The sequence below is a fragment of the Cyprinodon tularosa genome, unplaced genomic scaffold (genome assembly GCF_016077235.1).
Source record: "Cyprinodon tularosa strain WSP-4 unplaced genomic scaffold, ASM1607723v1 ctg156, whole genome shotgun sequence".
Lineage (NCBI taxonomy): Eukaryota > Metazoa > Chordata > Actinopteri > Cyprinodontiformes > Cyprinodontidae > Cyprinodon > Cyprinodon tularosa.
In genome coordinates, this window is record NW_024038395.1 from 725,043 (window position 1) to 745,991 (window position 20,949).

At 37.6% G+C, this 20,949-nt stretch overlaps 1 protein-coding gene across 1 annotated transcript; it reads right to left on the bottom strand.

Moving 5' to 3' along the window:
* Positions 1-1,507: 1,507 nt before the first annotated feature.
* Positions 1,508-20,714, bottom strand: LOC119780158. The gene is made up of 6 exons (XM_038280067.1): positions 20,561-20,714; positions 19,557-19,660; positions 18,537-18,810; positions 18,305-18,427; positions 3,617-3,874; positions 1,508-1,531 (listed from the first exon to the last, which is right to left on the bottom strand). Exons 2-6 carry the CDS (start codon positions 19,655-19,657, stop codon positions 1,508-1,510), a joined length of 780 nt encoding a protein of 259 aa, XP_038135995.1. The 5' UTR covers positions 19,658-19,660; positions 20,561-20,714.
* Positions 20,715-20,949: the final 235 nt, after the last annotated feature.

Sequence of the window (20,949 nt, forward strand, 5' to 3'; positions counted from 1 at the left end):
TCATTCTTTAGTAAGACCCTCGTCAAACTGACAGCAGTGTTTGTTTTTAGAAATTAATGTGTGTAACGGACCTTGTGATTATACATGTATATTTTTATGCACAAAACTATGACAAAAATCGTACTAAATCAGGAAATAGAACTTCATTGGCTGTAAGGAGAGTGGAGACAGAGGACACTCTGATTTAACTACAGACAACCATCTACCAACCAGGCTTGCTCTGAGGATTATGTTAAAACGGTGACTGAAACAGAGGTTGAGGAGACTCTCTTTGTGACCTGGAAAAGTTAGTTTCTCTAAAGCTTTTTGTTGCTGAAACTGCAGCTTTGTATTTAGAATAACTCTGTGTGAACACAGCAGGATCCAAACACCAGTGGTCTGTACGTATGAGTGTGTTTGTGTATATAAAAGGTATGTAAAGCCCTTTTAGGTGGAAGAGATGCTCAATCTCAGGGTTGAGTGGTCCCAGAGCCACCCCAAAGAACCAAGGGATGACACAAAGGAGACCAGAGCCTGAGATATCCAAATGCACGCCATAGTAAAGGGGGAATAGGCCAGACCCCAGAGGCTTTGATGCTGAAGCCCCAAGTGATGCAGTGATGTGCCCACACGCTCCTCCGGCTGCTATTAACAAGGCAGACCAAGTTTTGGGCCCAGAAACCTGAGGCCCAGGGGCAGAACCACCAAGCAGAGACCTAACAGGGCCATGTTGGGGGGAACAACCTCTCAATGTGCGCCCAATGCCTCAACCCCACGAGGGGTATTGTTGTTTCCGAGTCAGTGGTCGCTTAGGACTAAAGGCTGTCTTATACTTCGAAACTAGGTCCTCTGCATAGGTCGCAGGGAACAAAAAGACGTCCCCGCCCCCTCCGCAGACACTCTACTGCACCTGTCCCCAAATTGTAGGTGACCGCAGAGAGTGCCGTAGAAAGGAGGCCGGCTTGTTTTTTTTTAATGACCGAAATTGCGGAAAACAACTTGTGAAGTTGGACCAGCTAGAAGAGTGAGGTGCGGGAGAACGCTGGGACCCTTTTTCCACCTGAATCCCTGCTTTTTTTCGACGTCATGTCCTTCCGTTTTTGGACAAACTCACCCCCACTTTCTCATTGCCTTGGCTGTATCTAGTCCCACAGCGTTTAGTGCAGACCACCCTTCAATATTGAGCGTAAACCAAAAATGTCTGCGTCAAGCTCACTGCGACACACTGCTGCAGGAGTAAAACCAGCCCTTAAGGCACAGGTGTCAAAGTGGTTCCAGAAAGGGCCGTGTGGCTGCAGGTTTTCTTTCTAACCAAGTTCATCTCATCAAGTCATCATGTTCAGATTGGACTCCTTTGACTAGATGACTGGAGTCTGGTGTGCTATTGCTTGGTTGGAAAGAAAACCTGCAGCCACACGGCCCTTTCTGGAACCACTTTGACACCCCTGACTTAAGGTGTGAATTGCGCTTAGGTTGGGGTTAGGGTTAGGTATAAACCCATAATGGTTAGGTGTTAAGTTTTTTTTTTTTAATGGAAGTCATTGGAAAGGCCCTGCAAAGATAGTGAAACAAGTTTATGTGGGTGAGTGTGTTTTTGTACAGTTGTTTGTCTTGTTTTTCCATATTATCCTGTAATAGACACGTGACCTGTTCAGAGTATACTCTGCCTCTCACAATGACTTACGGGGATGTACGCCAGGCAACCCTGTAATGATAATTTGGGTTATTGATTGGTAAAATTGAAAATTGCAGAAAAATTGTGTGAAGTTGCAAAATTATATAATTGATGGCAACGGTGGTTAGAGGTTATTTTAAAGGTAAAGTCCATTTCAGAATTCAAGCTTCTGAAAGTACTTTAAATATTAAATTATTATATACTGTTCAATAAAAGATAAGTGTTTTTTATTAAGAGTAATTTCATTTCAATGTTCTTTACTGGAGACATAAATGTTTGTCAAACACTTTTGCCCTATGTATTACAACCTCCAACTACCATGCACATGGGCATTGTCAGTTTAACTATAGCTCTGGTGAATTTCAATGGTGAAGTCCTCTGGAAATCTTCAATAATTGTTGTTGATTGCAGATGTGTCTAGTAGTTCCCATTGATTTAGCTTGTAAAGTGGGGAGAATGGCGCTAGGCTTACCGCACTGTGACGTCACTGCTGAAAGATGTTACAAGTGAGGTGTTACTATATTTGGGAGAAATCTTTTATTTTTTACTGATTAACACTGAATTCATTAAATCAGCGTGAATGTGTTAGTTTTAGGTATACAGTAGATATTATTTTATATTTTAGGTTAAATTTAAAGTCCTACATATTATGCTCAGATTCTTCTTTCATGGTTTCAAAAACGAATTTCCTTTCAAGCAAAAATTGGTTGAAAAGTTATTGAAAAGACAATATGATTTACGTCCAAAAGACGTCTGCATTTGGTTGAAAAGCGAAAGTTGAAAAACTAATTTTCATATAGTTGAAAAGATGTGAAACTGGGTTTGGAACATCCTTTAAACATCTATTTTTGGACTGAAATGGGACAAAATCAGAACGACCAAACAGCCCAATTTTTAACAACTATTTCAGGACTAAATCAATGACGGACCAACCAGATTTAGCCTAAAAACCAAGATCTGAATGACGTTTGGTATTTTATCTATTGGCATCTAGTAAAAACACCATGATGGTTTCTACCCTTTACCTCATAATTTACATTGACCTGATGTTTCTAATGATACAATGATAATAAAATACATCAAAACATGTTTACAGTTATTTATTGGAAATCAATTTTAATCAAATCAGTTCAGGTTATTTATATAGCAACAACTGACAACACACGTCATTTCAAGGCACTTTACATAGACAAAGAAAGCCAGATGATTGCATCGACTCATTGGCTTCGTAGGATTCTCCTCCTGGATGAGCATGTAGTGACAGTAGACATTGGCTTGCAGTGAATCATTGACTCTGTATATATATTAAAACAAGGATTCCCCAAATATATAATTGTGAGCAGAAGGATTCTGAAATAAAAACAACTATAAAGAAGCAGCTCTGTGTAGCTAAAGCCACGACTTTCTAACAAGCTTATGCAGGTATTCCAATATATCTCTGCTTCAGAGCTATAAGTTGGACTTGGTTAATTATTGTACTTTAAATTTCTGCATTATAATTTCTTGCATTTGCAAAGCAATGCTCAGTTTCAGGCACCATGAAATTCTAACTAAATGATCTATAGTAGTTTTTTTCTTCTGTCGTCATCAGTGGCGCTCTTTACTAGATTGGGGTATTTTAGTTCAATAGTTACAGTATATGGTGAAAGCTTTGAGTATATCAAGCATACATTCTCTGTATTTCCTTCTTATTTAGAGCTCTAGAGGCAGTAAAGGAAGTCGCTCATGCATGTCGCTTCATTATTGTATCTGAAGAGTAAATGAATCATGTTGGCCAATAAGAGTAGGAATATTAGCTTGCAAGTTGGAAAAATAAGTCCTTGCCCATGCAATTTGTGGACTGGACATTATTTGTGAAATGACTTTATCCAGGCTGCCTTCAGTCTGGCAAATATTAATGTTACTATAGCCAAACAGCGTACAGCAAAAAACTTCATTTCCCTTATAGTTAAAACAACAAACTGGATATTGGTAATGTTCCGGAACATAATAAGATATCATCTCTGTCTTTAAATTCTCCTTTAGATGACTCTTGTATTTGTCCAGAAGAATGCCAGCTTGCTGTTGGTAAATACCAGCGACTGTGTTTGCCTTGGTTCCATCTGTCTCCTCTAACCGTTCCAGATGGATCATCATCTGGGTGTGAAAGGCAGCTCCGTTCATCCACTGGTTAAGGTGCCGAGCACTCATGGTTATCTGGTTGTCCTTCACCATGGAGTTCTGAAAGGAGCAAATTTCCAATCCTATTAAGAATTACCAACAAGCTTTAACATTAATAATACAGGACTTCTACAGACATTTGGATTTTAAAACTCTATAAGATCCCTGGATAAAAGCAAAGTTGTTTTTAAGTATTGCAACACTTAATAGGGAGTTCCCACAAGGAAATGCAAGTGAATAACTCAGGAATGTACTGTGTTGGTACAACCCAGTCTCATGGGAAAATGTACCCCCACTACGTTGGTCCACACTGCAAAACGTAGTGGAGGTACATTAATGGCCATATTTTTGTGGTACTGTTACATTTCTTCTGCCTATACGCTTTCTATTGTTTTACGTCCTAGTCACGTGACTTTCAAGATACCAGCTGGGAGACGGAAAAAAAAAATATATATGGCCGACATTCGCTCATTTTTTTGTGGAAAGATTAATAACTTGAGTTTGTTTTTGCATTAAAATGAGTTTTGATTACATTTCTAGTGAGAATGTATAGTTTGTTGCCAGAATATTTACTCAGGGAATGTACATATTCACTTGCTTGTTCGTTTCTTGCAAAGATTTTTCAAGATAATGTGAAACTGTAACGTTTTGGTATAAACATGGCCGAGATTTCTCTAACTTTTAGTGGGAAAATAAATAATTTCAATCAGTTTCTGCATTTAAATGGGTTTTGATTACATTTATAGCGAGAAGTGTAGGGTTTATTTACATAATATTTACTTAGTGAACATACATAATCACCCGCTTGCTAGTTTTTGCTACGGTTTTTCGGATCTCGTCAGGATTATGTGAAATTGCAACGTTTTGGCTGCTACCCATCGCCTAGCATTTAGCTGCCGCCCCGATTCAACATTGAATTCTTTGTGATTTAACTCCATCTGACGGATCAAACCCTCGCCACTGCGTGCGTTGCGTCTGAGGTTGATTTTCAGATCAATGCATTACGTCGTGGCATACGGGAGAAACTTATGTTGACAAAAGGATCATGGGTTAAGATCGGATGTGTTTTATTTGGAAATCTACCGGATCCTTTGTGCATTTAACTTCCTGTTTGGTGCGATCTCATTGATGGATTTTGACCAGATTTTGACCAAAGAGGAACTCAAAAAAAAAAAAAAAATTTAAATACACAACCAGCATATCTGGAATCAATGACAGAGAGCGACTGGGACCAGAAGTTTATTAATTTCTCCCCATTCATTTCCATTCAAAATGTTTTCGCTCCCACCGGGCTCTAGGGAAGGGGCGTGCATACTGCCACCTACTGTTCATGAGTGCGTAACAATATTGTTTTACATCTATTAAATTCTATTTTTTAATTTTGTATTCTGAAGATGAATAAATAATGCTTTCCTTATTCTATAAATATCTTTTATATTTCCTTTATTTCCCAATAATCCTTTAAGACTCCATTCTTGGCCTGTCCTTTCAACTCTTTTCAATTTCTCCCTGGCCAGATTCCCTTTTATGAGTGAAAAAAAGCATTTTTGCATAATTGGGCCATTTTTTCCACTGTGCCAAAATCACATTTCCGCCTCGCACACTGCTCACTAAAATCTTTGTGGAGCAAACATGATTTAACTTACTAACTCCAAATTTGCTTGTGTTATAGTCAAGATGTGAATCTATAGTCTGAGGGTTCATCATGAGTTTCAAATGGGTTTTCATGGTGTTTTGCAGTTTATTTTGGACATAATTTTGGTGAGGCTAATTGTTTTTCATTTTTTCTTTGTTTAATCACCTAGAAATCTGACATGGTGACTCTTATAATAATGGTTCCACCTGAAGAATATTCCCCAATGCCTTTCTGTTATACAAATACAAACAATTGTATTTCCAATTAATAGTTTGGAAGCTGTACTTGCTTTAATTCACATATGTACAGTAATTTCAGGTGGGATTTGCTACTAAGACCCTCAGGGCTTTAGGGGTTAAAAAAGTACAAACACACACACACACCATGCAAAGATTAATTACTTTTTAAACTTCAAATTTAAAAGTTTACGTTTTTAGCAGATCATTTTTGTGTTTTGATTTTTTACCTTTAGTCTGGTGAGCTGGGTGCTAAGTGCTAAGATTGTAGTCGCTTGGTGCTTTCAATCAGGGCAGCCTGATCCCTCAAGTTGATCCTCAGTTGCTTAATATATTCGTCCATAAGATCTCTGACCTGCCCAGGTAAGGATTAAAATTATTTAGATTAATTAAACAGATTTTTTTGTGTGTTTAGGACAACAAACTGCTGATTTTATATCAGCAGAACACGACGTCCACTCAACGTCTTCACAATCCGCGCTGACTCAGCCATTCCTCCGCTGAATAAGACCTCGTCTCTGTATCTATTCAGCTCTGCAACAGAGTTGTTTCCAGAAAACCTCTCCAGGGAACTGCATGAAAAATGATCAGTTAGCTTAAGTAACAGTGTTTGTTTTATAAGGCACAGCTCTTGCAATATTTACAGTTGTCAACATTATTAAAGTGTTGCTCACAATTCTCTAATATTCTCTAATTCTCTCCCTATTATTGCCCCATTCAGAAACCAAACTCCTCCCCATTGAGTGTCATCCTGCAGGATCGTGTCCTGCAAAGTCAATGACCGGATGCTATCAGCTGGTTTTTCATTGATTAAAAAGTTTTTTTTGCTTTGTTTTATACAAATCTGATTGTATGTTCTAATTGAGATTTCCCTGTAAATTGCCTTAGGGGTATGAAGAAATTGAGCCCCCCCATATGCTCACCTAAGCAAGTTAGATACTTATGACACAGTGAAACTGACTGCATGACCTGCTATAGTTATTAGATCTTTTGGGGGCTAGGGAATTTAAATTTAATTTACAAAGCAAAGTAACAAGCCCTGCTCTGAAGTGAACTACAGTACTTTGATCCTGATGACCACATTGTTCATTCAAGCCAGGAATGCATAAAACAAATTACACAGGTGATTTAAGAACTTTGTAGCTAGTACTCCTGAAAATCTTCTTTTATTTGCATTTTTCTACTGTGCTCTACTAGAATACATCCCAGCATTAGTCATTCAAATTCAAAAGTATTGTGATTGCACTGTGTGTTTAACTCTTTACAATGTAAACTTATTTCATGTTTACTGCAATGACCAGCATACTTGCCTGTCAATTTGAAATCCATTCCACTGTTGAGAAGAGAAGAAATTATAAACCCATGGCACCACACTAATTTCTCTCTGCTGTTGAGAAACTTCGGCTCCCATTTTCTTTTTTTTATGTTTTTCATGGAAGGAACAAGAAAACAGGTATGTTATATATTTGTTAGGAGTTCTGGACAGTACTTTCAATATTGATGAGCACAGTAAGACGTTAGCTCCTCCCAAAGAGTGGCTGAATGTAGCCTAAAATTAGGAAGAGTTATGGTAGGAGAGCAATAATGTGCGAGAAGTGTCCAGAAACTAGCAAGACCTGGGGTTGGTTGCTAAACAAGTAAAGCAAAAAAGAAATGGGCTCCAAGAAATAAAAGTGAAGAGAGTAGCTGATCATAGAATTAAGGCTGGTAAAGAAATTGGAAAGTCCGCGTGATGAATCTTAACAAATTATTTATCAAATTAGAATTCTACAACTTAGTAGACAGAACATGAGATAACCTGTTTTTGGTTTGTTTTATAAAACGAGATGCACATCATTTTAGTTTTATTGTTTTATATACATATTACATGAAGATCTACTGAAGTTAATTCCAAATTAAATAGATTAATTAATTCCACGGGGGGAAAAGAATTTACTTTAGGTTTAGGATTTACTCGAAGATAACAACCTAATGGCCTACTGGCACAATCTGAAGCCATTCTATGGGACTGATAACCCTTAATAACAACCATTTATTGAGATAACATCCAAAGCACGGCTGCAAACAGCCAACTATTATTTACTGTGTAAAAGTGTTGGGATCTGGAGAAGTACCACCTTTCTCCAGCAGAGTGCGCCGTGGGTCTCCTGGGCTGGAGCCCTCCAGCACACCTGGAGCTCGTCAGCCTATCAGGAGACCTTCACTACTTAAGCAGCTGCCAGACCTTCCTTCAACGCCGCAGTGTTAGCTAAGTTTGGTTAGCGAACCTGAGCCTCTTTGTCTTTTTGAACTTTGTCTCCAAGTGAAACCGAACTCTAACCAGCCTTTGTCTTCTCGCTCCTGGGAAAACCTGTCTCTTGTGTGAAGCTCTGGGAGAGCTTAATCTGTTACCTACCTGCCTGCCCATGAGAGCCAAATCTGAAGATCTCACTTTGGAATCCACCTGCTGCTCTCTGGGAGAGAGCGATCACTCAAACCAAGGTCTGACACAACAGTCAGAAGTTAGACACTGCAGCTGCTGAGCACTCTGCTAAACCAACAGTCTCTGGACCCAACCGGTTCCCTCCCTCAGAGAAGAAAGCCTGGACCTAATCAAGGTATTTTCTGAAAGATCTGAAAACTCAACAACTCCTCAGTCTACCTGGCTAATCAAACTGTCCGTCTCTGCAGACGCCTGAGTATCCAGCCCGGACCTGTTTCCTGAAACCAGTTTATGTTTTTGTGCAAATCTTTAATAAACTCTGTTAAACTTTTCATCAGTCTCCTAGTGGTGTTCTGCATGTGGGTTTGATTCTAAACCGATCATGACAAAAAGAAGGCTGAATCTTATGCATTACATTTTTTCAGTGAGAAAACATGATCTTTTCCAGTTCTTCAACCAAGGAATCCTGTTGAGGCCTAAAAATACCTTAGATATTTCTCAAAAGGACTCCATTAGTGGCCAATATTAGTCCCATTATTCTTTGTGAATATGAGCCCGAGATGATAGATAAATCCCCAGCAAACACAATGAAAGCCTATTAATGGTTTTACTCACCAAGCAAGAAAAGAATGATCAGAGAAAATCAAGATGTTGCCTTGTTCAACATAGATGAGGGGAATTTATCACCAGACTGTTTAAACAGTGAGACTAAAGTTCACTTAGCTTTTTTTCATTTTGGATTGGGTAAGAAGACCAGAAAACAAACAGTGGACGGGAACATTTCACTCTAAGTATTGTGTCAAAAAGTACTCTATGCTATCATAAGACGGTTGCACGTAGGCCAAAAATTTTATTTTTTATCTCCCCTGCGTGTCTTGCTGAGCATGACTTTGATTCATCCATGGATTTTATTTGCTACACAGTGGAGGCTAGATGCGTGGAATGCAGGACTTCAGCACATAAGTTATTGGTGGGTTATTGATGGGAAGGAACTCTGTATTAAAGTACTGTACTCATTCTGAGGTAAAAAAAAAAAAACTCACACTATGCTAATTTTTTATTTAAAATTGAAAAGAAATCTATCAGTCCAGTATGCTCCAAGCATGCACACACATTTGGGAGCAGCATTAAAATGTTTTGTTAAAGCTAAGACAAAGATATTAATAAAACACCTAATATTTTAATACCATCGGGAGAATTTGATTTTGATAAAACCATGTCTAAATTAAATGTGTTCTATGTGTTTGAAGATGTTTGGAACAAACTACATGCACAGTTTATTCAAAAGTGGTGTCAAAGTACGCTTCTATATCTCTACTATTCAAGGACAAAAATCTGACTTTGAACTATATTATCTATTTAACCAGAGAAAGTGTGTGTTTAAACTTTGGAAGATGGAAATGATGTTGCCAATCCCCCTAATGGATGGTAACTTTGTACATAGGTCTCATCCCTTCACCTCTTTAACCCCGCTGGAAAAAAAATCCTAAATTCTAAGATTTTACCCTGTTCAATTTCATAGAAGAATTCCAGTAGAATACAGTTTTTTTTAGTTAATGACTGATGTTGGTATAAATAAGTTAGGTTCTAGTTTTTTATATTCCCATAAATGGGCAAGAGGAGAGGTAGCATAAGTCAAATATATTGCTAATTCTTCTGAACATCTAACCCTTTAAGGGTACTGGAATAAAGATTGCAAAAAAATGTATGGTTTGTAAAACGTAAAAAAGCATATTTTTTCTAAAAAATTTGAAATTTGTTTCATGTTCTGTTCTACTTTATATGATTCGAAATTAATAAGCAAAGGTTTGTAGTTTTAACAATCAGCATTTGAATTAATTTGGGGGTATGGATACTTAAGCAAAGATCTTGGCAAAAACTTGCACAAAAAAAATAAAATATCTTTAGTTTTTTTCAAAACCATGTAAAATTTACATAGCCTGGGTAACAACTCCAAGATCTAAGAAGTGAAGGGGCTGCCGTCATGGAGAGTGGTAAAAGAATCCTTTGGCCATGCTGGATGCTCAAATGCCCATCTCATCAATAAAAAAAGGCGTGAATCTTTGATGCAGTCAGTTGAAATGCTAACCAAATCTTTCCTTATCCCAGCTAAATGGATTTTGAGCAGACCTTTATAGGGTAAGCTGCATTTAAGAATGGTAGCTGGTTCAAAACATCATATATTACTGATGCAGTTGAGATTGAGATACAGAATAAAGTGTTGTGCAATTTTACTATGAGATTATGAATATATTTATATAGCCATGCTCTTTTTCAAATTCATCACTTCAAAACTGATTTGCTCACTTCACCGTTCACTGAAATTATGTATGTATTCAGTGAGCACTGTTCATTGAACACATTCATGCACAACACTGTTGGTCAGAGTAGAGGAGAGATATCCTGAGACAAAATTATTAACCTTGTCCACATTGCCTGCTAAATTGGGGTAATCTCCTAAATACAATGTTGGTTTGATCAAAAATTGTCAACCTTATTTTCTGTGAAGAAGATTCCAAGAAAGTAAAAAAAAAAAACAATCCACTGGACATTGTTTCCAGGTCTGAAGGTGTTTCGCTTCCCATCCAGGAAGCTTTACCAATTCAAGATGTCAGAAATAACATTGAGTTCGAGGCTTTATACAGTAGACCAACAAACTCTTGTTTTGGCTTAGAAAACATTCAATTCAATTTTCAATTCAGTTTATTTATATAGCGCCAAATTCACAACACATGTCATCTCAAGGCACTTTACAGTTCAACCAGATCATACAGTCAAATTGATACAAAGTTTTCTATCTAAGGAAAACCAGTTGATTGCATTGACTCATTGACTCAAAGGCAATCCCTCACACTAAGCATGCTTGTAGCGACAGTGGAGAGGAAAAACTCCCTTTTAACAGAAAGAAACCTCTAGCAGAACCAGGCTCAGTGTGCGCGGCCATCTGCTGAGGCCGACTGGGGTTCAAGGAGACAGAAGCAGAGATACAAAAAGCAGCAAATTGAAATGGACTAACGGATCCGTCTCTTTGGATTGGGGGTAGTTTGGCTTTGTTGTTAGCCTGTGTTGCCCCATACTTGTCTATGTCTCTAAAAGCTGGTCATTAAAGGGAATTGTTGGCCTAGCTGAATAGGCAAGGTTCTCTGTTCCCCTGTAAGGGGATTGGGGTTGCAATGATAGCGGGAAGAAATCAAGTCAATTGCTGCATTGTATACAGCGTATATATTTAGTTTGACTTAGTAATATTGTAGTAGAAGAGTACACTGACCATCAGGTGAACTGACCCACTTCAACTCCGCTGCCCAGAAGTAGAATTTATTATCTTGGGAGTTTTTTTTTGTTCAAGTTTCATAAAGGTCTCAAATCTGTTCATTGTTTCATATCTGTTTCCCACCCATGTGTGTGTGTTTCAAATGATATTAAGATCAGCCCTTAACTTGGGGCACATTGTGTCTGAAATGCTGTTTGGCCTTTGAACAGACAAAATCGATCTTTCCTTTTTGTTGAAACAGTGTCTGACTTCTTGATAATTAAACATTTCCAAAACAGACCACATAAACAGTGCAGCATCATGTTAAGCTGTGCTTTCAATCAATTACAGTTACATGTAAAAAAAAAAAAAAACAAATAAAAAAACGTTTTTCTAATCATTAAGTTGCGTTTTTTTTTTTTATATTAATGGTCTAACAAATGTTTGTTTAAACAAAGCTGGATTTTTTTTCTGATCCCTGTAAAGCTGCCTGTTTATAAATTTTATCACTATCCACCGGGGCCCTGACACATTCAGATATTTAAATATATATATATATTTTTTTTTTCTTATCAGGAACAGAACTTGTCTTTCTTTAGGAAACTGATCATTAACGCTGAAGTGAATTCTTCATAGCTCTTTGCCTCGACTTTTTGTTTAAGTGCTCAAACTTTGCAACTATATCACTAGGTTTATGGTGACCAGACATCCCCGATTTCCGGGAACAGTCCCCGATTTGGAACGCCTTTCCCCGGCTAAAGCTGTCCCCAGAAATGTCCCAGATATCACCCTTTTATGAATTAGGGGGGAACTGTTGTGTGTAGACATGTTATTACGGTAGAAACAGAGCGCAGAAACAGCTTTTAGCTAGCTGCTTGGCAGCTGTTAACGTATAGATGAGAAGCAGAGCAGACAGAGGAAGAAGTGGAAGTTTATTATCACAACCGCTCACAGCTGCCAGTTAATGGGTTCATTTGATTTGAATTGGCTTGATCATTGTGATAAATGTTAGGTTCGTGTCCAGGTTAATAAAAAAAAGGGCTTTGATGTGTTTTGCTTCACTAAAGATGAGGTCTGGAAATGTAACCTTAGCTAATCAACAAAATTAAGACAGACCATTGGCTGTAGCTGGCATGAGTCAAAGAGACTCAGACAAAATCAAACAGAATGATTGAAAACTCTTTGTTAGATGGTAATCTGGTTCTGTGGTTCTCCAGGCATCAACAAGAGTTCACCTAAAGATGGTTTTTCCAGAGCCCCGTGCAAAGCATGTTTTACTTTTAACCTATCGCCGCCTCGCCGTATATGTGTTGTGTAGGCTACTCTGTGTCGCCCGCTCCAGGTTTGAAAGTGGGTGTGTGGCGGAAGAGGAGACAGGATTTGAAAAAAACATAATATAATAATATGTAATTTTCGTCTCGCTTTGTTCGTGAACTAAAATGTCCATAGATTTTAGTCCAGTATTTATTTACCGAACTGCATTTTCGTCTCGTCTTTGTTAGTCCGCGAAAATTATTTCTGATTTACTCCAAGTTATTGTTTATTAGTGGGGATTTTCGTCTCGTCTCGTCTAGTTTTCGTTGGGTGAAAAATGTGCATTGACGAAAATATTTTCGTTTAGTTTTCGTTAACGAAATTAACACTATGAGTGAGGTGTTACTATATTTGTGAAAAATGTCCGTTCCCAGACTTAGTAATCACGTCGAAAATTATTGTTATTGTTTTTTACTGATTAATGCTGAATTCATTAAATCAGCGCAAATGAATTAGTTTTAGGTATAGATCATGATTCATTGGTCATTCCTTGCTGACCGGACTAAATTCCATAAAATTTATATTTTAGGTTAAATTTAAAGTTCTACATATTATGCTCAGATTCTTCTTTCATTGTTTCAGAAACAAATTTCCTTCCGAGCAAAAACTGGTTGAAAAGTTATTGAAAAGACAACATGATTTACGTCCAAAAGACGTCTGCATTTGGTTGAAAAGCGAAAGTTGAAAAACTAATTTTCATATAGTTGAAAAGACGTGAAACTGGGTTTGGAACATCTTTTAAACATCTATTGTTAGACTAAAATGGGACAAAATCAGAACGACCAAACAGCTCAATTTTTAACAACTATTTCAGGACTAAATCAATGACGGACCAACCAGATTTAGCCTAAAAACCAAGATCTGAATGACGTTTGGTATTTGATCTATTGGCATCTAGTAAAAACACCATGATGGTTTCTACCCTTTACCTCATTATTTACATTGACCTGATGTTTCTAATGATACAATGATAATAAAATACATCAAAACATGTTTACAGTTATTTATTGGAAATCAATTTTAATCAAATCAGTTCAGGTTATTTATATAGCAACAACTGACAACACACGTCATCTCAAGGCACTTAATATAGACAACTCAAATCATCCAGACAGCTCGGTTCAAAGTTTTCCATCTAAAGAAAGCCAGATGATTGCATCGACTCATTGGCTTCATAGGATTCTCCTCCTGGATGAGCATGTAGTGACAGTAGACATTGGCTTGCAGTGAATCATTGACTCTGTATATATATTGAAACAAGGATTCCCCAAATATATAATTGTGAGCAGAAGGATTCTGAAATAAAAACAACTTTAAAGAAGCAGCTCTGTGTAGCTAAAGCCACGACTTTCTAACAAGCTTATGCAGGTATTCCAATATATCTCTGCTTCAGAGCTATAAGTTGGACTTGGTTAATTATTGTACTTTTAAATTTCTGTATTATAATTTCTTGCATTTGCAAAGCAATGCTCAGTTTCAGGCACCATGAAATTCTAACTAAATGATCTATAATAGTTTTTTTCTTCTGTCGTCATCAGTGGCGCTCTTTACTAGATTGGGGTATTTTAGTTCAATAGTTACAGTATATGGTGAAAGCTTTGAGTATATCAAGCATACATTCTCTGTATTTCCTTCTTATTTAGAGCTCTAGAGGCAGTAAAGGAAGTCGCTCATGCAGGTCGCTTCATTATTGTATCTGAAGAGTAAATGAATCACGTTGGCCAATAAGAGTAGGAATATTAGCTTGCAAGTTGGAAAAATAAGTCCTTGCCCATCCAATTTGTGGACTGGACATTATTTGTGAAATGACTGTATCCAGGCTGCCTTCAGTCTGGCAAATATCAACGTCACGGAAGCTATGCCACTCAAACCCTATTGTGTAGGAGAAGACACATTTCAATTCACCTCCCTTATAGTACAAACAACAACCTGGCTCCATGTACGGTGGTAAAAATAAGTTTGCCTTTAAATTCTCCTTTAGATGACTCTTGTATTTGTCCAGAAGAATGCCAGCTTGCTGTTGGTAAAGACCAGCGACTGTGTTTGCCTTGGTTCCATCTGTCTCCTCTAACCGTTCCAGATGGATCATCATCTGGGTGTGAAAGGCAGCTCCATTCATCCACTGGTTAAGGAGTCGAGCACTCATGGTTATCTGGTTGTCCTTCACAATGGAGTTCTGAAAGGAGCAAATTTCCAACCCTATTAAGAATTACCAACAAGCTTTAACATTAATAATACAGGACTTCTACAGACATTTGGATTTTAAAACTCAACGAGATCCCTGGATAAAAGCAAGGTTGTTTTAAGTATTGCAACACTTAATAGGGAGTTCCCACAAGGAAATGCAAGTAAATAACTCAGGAATGTACTGTGTTGGTAGCATGCTGGTAGGCGGTAATACATTAGGAGCAGCATCACCAAGGATTTTACTCAATATTTATTTATTTTTTGCAAGACCTATGCATTTTTTAAGTGCTGCAGAGACACTTAAGATGATGCGTCCTTAAAAAGATCCAGTACAGATAGCTCTTATAGCTATAGATCCATAGAAGTGATCAAATGCCAATAGAGTTCCTTTACTCTGAAAGAAACTGATATTTGCTTATATCACTTCTCTATATGCACTGTCTTTATTTAACATCTCAAAAGTAAAATGGATGCTAATAAGATATGGTTTAAGAAAAATTTCAAGTAGTTAAGACATATGTGTGTGTTTAGGTGTGGAAAATAATGTGATTCTGTTTATCTTTCCATTGTCTATATGAAGACTTTTGAGAAGTTTTTTTTTTTTTTTTTTTTACCAATAATAAGGTGATCAGAGTAAATCTGTGCTGTAGTATGACTGTATATATGCCACCAGACGCCTGATGCTTAGTTACAAAGTTTGTTTACATTTACTTCGTCTCATTCTTGGTATGTAATGGAATTTTCACTTTCCTGTTTTATCTGCTTTTCCTTTACACCTTTCAACCCAACAACAATTACTGCTGTTTTCCATGAAGTGGAACTGCAACCGGGGCTCTATATACTTGGTATAATGAGGGAATTATCTATTGTCTTATCATTAGAGTTAGACTCTAAAATCCCCTGCTTTGACAGACAGGTGCTTTATGGAAGCTCTTTTAGACTCCTACCCTCCTCCAAGCATGTAAGCAGAAAGAGGTAAGCCTGGATCACTGATCTCTTATTCACACAGGCTCTGTCATCTATGTTTATCAAACTGACTAAAATGTAAGTCATTCTAGTCAGTGTGATTAGTGATTGTTGGCTCAATACCTGCCTTAAAATGTGATATATTAAATCTTCACAGGGATTTGATTATTTGCTTAAAAGTAACCAAGAATGTAATTTACTTTACAACTCCAAAACTAAGCCCTAACCGTACAGTAAAGCGTTGAGAAAGTATTAGGTCCAGTGGTCTTCAAACAATTACAGAATATAACAGGAAGTTTATAAACTGGCAACCTAACCCCTTAAGCCCGGGCCCAACTAACACTAGCTGATGTTTATCTTTTTATAGAAATGCCCAAAATGCAGTCACATGGTGTTTCATCCACACGCCTTTCAAATGCTTGTGTTATACAGGTGCTGGTCATAAAATTAGAATATCATGAAAAAGTAGATTGATTTCAGTAATTCCATTTAAAAAGTGAAACTTGTATATTATATTCATACATTACATACAAACTCATATATTTCAGATGTTTATTTTGTTTAATTTTGATGATTACAAATGACAACAAATGAAAATCTCAAATTCATCATATCAGAAAATTAGAATATTACTGAAGACCAATAAAAACAAAGGATTTATAGAAATGTTGGCCAACTGAAAAGTATGAACATGAAAAGTATGAGCATGTACAGCACTCAGTATTTAGTTGGGCCTCCTTTGGCCTGTATTACTGCAGCAATGCGGCGTGGCATGGAGTCGATCAGTCTGTGGCACTGCTCAGGTGTTATGATAGCCCAGGTTGCTCTAATAGTGGCTTTTAGCTCTTCTGAATTGTTGGGTCTGGTGTATTGCATCTTCTTCTTCACAATACCCCATAGATTTTCTATGGGGTTAAGGTCAGGAGAGTTTGCTGGCCAATTAAGAACAGGGATACCATGGTCCTTCAACCAGGTACTGGTAGCTTTGGCACTGTGTGCAGGTGCCAAGTCCTGTTGGAAAATGAAATCTGCATCTCCAAAAAGTTGGTCAGCTGCAGGAAGCATGAAGTGCTCTAAAACTTCCTGGTATGTGGCTGCGTTGACCCTGGACCTCAGAAAACACAATGGACCAACACCAGCAGATGACATGGCACCCCAAACCATCACTGACTGTGGAAACTTTACACTGGACTTCAAGCAACGTGGATGAAGTGCCTCTCTTCTTTTCCTCCAGACTCTGGGACCTTGATTTCCAAAGGAAATGCAAAATTTACTTTCATCAGAGAACATGACTTTGGACCACTCACCAGCAGTCCAGTCCTGTTTCTCTTTAGACGCTTCTGACGCTGTCTGTGGTTCAAGAGTGGCTTGACACAAGGAATGCGACAGCAGAAACCCATGTCTTTCATACGTCTGTGTGTGGTGGTTCTTGAAGCACTCACTCCAGCTGCAGTCCACTCTTTGTGAATCTCCCCCACATTTTTGAAGGGGTTTTGTTTCACAATCCTCTCCAGGGTGCGGTTATCTCTCTTGCTTGTACACTTTTTTCGACCACATCTTTTCCTTCCCTTCGCCTCTCTATTAATGTGCTTGGACACTGAGCTCTGTGAACAGCCAGCCTCTTTAGCGATGACCTTTTGTGTCTTGCCCTCCTTGTGCAAGGTGTCGATGGTCGTCTTTTGGACAACTGTCAAGTCAGCAGTCTTCCCCATGATTGTGTAGCCTATAGAACTAGACTGAAAGACCATTTAAAGGCTTTTGCAGGTGGTTTGAGTTAATTAGCTGATTAGAGTGTGGCACCAGGGGCCATCAATTTTGAACCTTTTCACAATATTCTAATTTTCTGATATGATGAATTTGAGATTTTCATTTGTTGTCATTTGTAATCATCAAAATTAAACAAAATAAACATCTGAAATATATGAGTTTGTATGTAATGTATGAATATAATATACAAGTTTCACTTTTTAAATGGAATTACTGAAATCAATCTACTTTTTCATGATATTCTAATTTTATGACCAGCACCTGTAGTCAAGATGTGAATCTATAAAGTCTGAGGGTTCATCCAGAGTTTCAAATGGGTTTTCATGGTGTTTTGCAGTTTATTTTGGACATAATTTTGGCGAGGCTAATTATTTTTAATTTTTTCTTTGTTTAATCACCTAGAAATCTGACATGGTGACTCTTATAATAGTGGTTCCACCTGAAGAATATTCCCCAATGCCTTTCTGTTATACAAATACCAACAATTGTATTTCCAATTAATTGTTTGGAAGCTGTACTTGCTTTAATTCACATATGTACTGTACTGTTATTTCAGGTGGGATTTGCTACTAAGACCCTCAGGCCTTTAGGGGTTAAAAAAGTACAAACACACACACACACCATGCAAAGATTAATTACTTTTTAAACTTCATGTAAAAATATGTAAAAGTTTGCATTTTTAGCAGATCATTTTTGTGTTTTGATTTTTTACCTCTAGTCTGGTGAGCTGGGTGCTAAGTTGGGATTGTAGTCGCTTGGTGCTTTCAATCAGGCCAGCCTGATCCCTCAAGTTGATCCTCAGTTGCTTAATATATTCGTCCATAAGATCTCTGACCTGCCCAGGTAAGGATTAAAGTTATTTAGATTCATTAAAACAGATTTTTTTGTGTGTTTAGGACAACAAACAGCTGATTTTATATCAGCAGAACAGTTTCAGATCATACCTCATTGGCTTTCTCCTCAGCAAACACTCTTCGTAGTAGATCCGCTGTGCCCATTGTTTGTTTCCCCATGTTTTTTGCCACATTCTCTAAAATCATGGAAATGACCAAAGCCACCAAACCAACAGAATTGGATATCTGGCCGAATCCACCCAGTGGACCACTCAACGTCTGCACAATCCCCGCTGCCTCAGCCATTCCTCCGCTGAATAAGACCTCGTCTCTGTATCTATTCAGCTCTGCAACAGAGTTGTTTCCAGAAAACCTCTCCAGGGAACTGCATGAAAAATGATCAGTTAGCTTAAGTAACAGTGTTTGTTTTATAAGGCACAGCTCTTGCAATATTTACAGTTGTCAACATTATTAAAGTGTTGCTCACAATTCTCTATTATTCTCTATATTATTCTCTAATTCTCTCCCTATTATTGCCCCATTCAGAAACCAAACTCCTCCCCATTGAGTGTCGGAACATGTCATCCTGCAGGATCGTGTCCTGCAAACTCAATGACCTGATGCAATTAGCTGGTTTTTCATTGATTGAAAACTTTTTTTTTTATCTGATTGTGTGTTCTGATTGAAATTTCCCTGTAAATTGCCTTGGGATGAATTGTAGGGTTATAAAGAAGTTGAGCCCCCCCATATGCTCACCTAAGCAAGTTAGATACTTATGACACAGTGAAACTGACTGCATGACCTGCTATAGTTATTAGATCTTTTGAGGGCTAGGGAATTTAAATTTCCAAAGCAAAGTAACAAACCCTGCTCTCAAGTGAACTACTTTGATCCTGATACACACATTGTTCATTCAACCCAGGGGCACATAAAACAAATTACACAGGTGATTTAAGAACTTTATAGTACTTAAAATCTTCTTTTATTTGCATTTTTCTACTGTGCTCTACTAGAATACATCCCTGGTTAGCATTAGTCATTCAAATTCAAAAGTATTGTGATTGGACTGTGTGTTTAACTCTTTACAATGTAAACTTATTTGGTGTTTACTGCAATGACCAGCATACTTGCCTGTCAATTTCAAATCCATTCCACTGTTGAGAAGCGAAGAAACCATGAACCCATGGCACCACACTAATTTCTCTCTGCTGTTGAGAAACTTCGGCTCCCATTTTCTTTTTTTTATGTTTTTCATGGAAGGAACAAGAAAACAGGTATGTTATATATTTGTTAGGAGTTCTGGACAGTACTTTCAATATTGGTGAGCACAGTAAGAAGTTAGCTCCTCCCAAAGAGTGGCTGAATGTAGCCTAAAATTAGGAAGAGTTATGGTAGGAGAGCAATAATGTGCGAGAAGTGTCCAGAAACTAGCAAGACCTGGGGTTGGTTGGTAAACAAGTAAAGCAAAAAAGAAATGGGCTCCAAGAAATAATAGTGAAGAGAGTAGCTGATCATAGAATTAAGGCTGGTAAAGAAATTGGAAAGTCAGCGTGATGAAACTTAACAAATTATTTATCAGAGAATTCTACAACTTAGTTGACGGAACATGAGATAACCTGTTTTTGGTTTGTTTTATAAAACGAGATGCACATCATTTTAGTTTTATTGTTTTATATACATATTACATGAAGATCTACTGAAGTTAATTTCAAATTAAATAGATTAATTAATTCAACGGGAGGAAAAGAATTTACTTTAGGTTTAGGATTAGGATTTACTCGATGATAACAACCTAATGAGCCTACTGGCACAATCTGAAGCCATTCTATGGGACTGATAACCCTTAATAACAACCATTTATTGAGATAACATCCAAAGCGCGGCTGCAAACAGCCACCTATTATTTACTGTGTAAAAGAAGGCTGAATCTTATGCATTGAATTTTTTCAGTGAGAAAACATTTTCCAGTTCTTCAACCAAGGAACTCTGTTGAGGCCTAAAAATACCTTAGATATTTCTCAAAAGGACTCCATTAGTGGCCAATATTAGTCCCATTATTCTTTGTGAATATGAGCCCAAGATGATAGATAAATCCCCAGCAAACACAATGAAAGCCTATTAATGGTTTTACTCACCAAGCAAGAAAAGAATGATGAGAGAAAATCAAGATGTGGCCTTGTTCAAAATAGATGAGGCGAATTTATACACCAGACTGTTTAAACAGTGAGACTAAAGTTCACTTAGCTTTTTTTCATTTTGGATTGGGTAAGAAGACCAAAAAACAAACAGTGGACGGGAACATTTCACTCTAATAAGTATTGTGTGAAAAAAAGTACTCTGCTATCATAAGACGGTTGCACGTAGGCCAAAAAAATTAAATTTTTATCTCCCCTACGTGTCTTGTGGAGCATGACTTTGATTCATCCATGGATTTTATTTGCTACACAGTGGAGGATAGATGCGTGGAATGCAGGACTTCAGCACATAAGTTATTGGTGGGTTATTGATGGGAAGGAACTCTTTA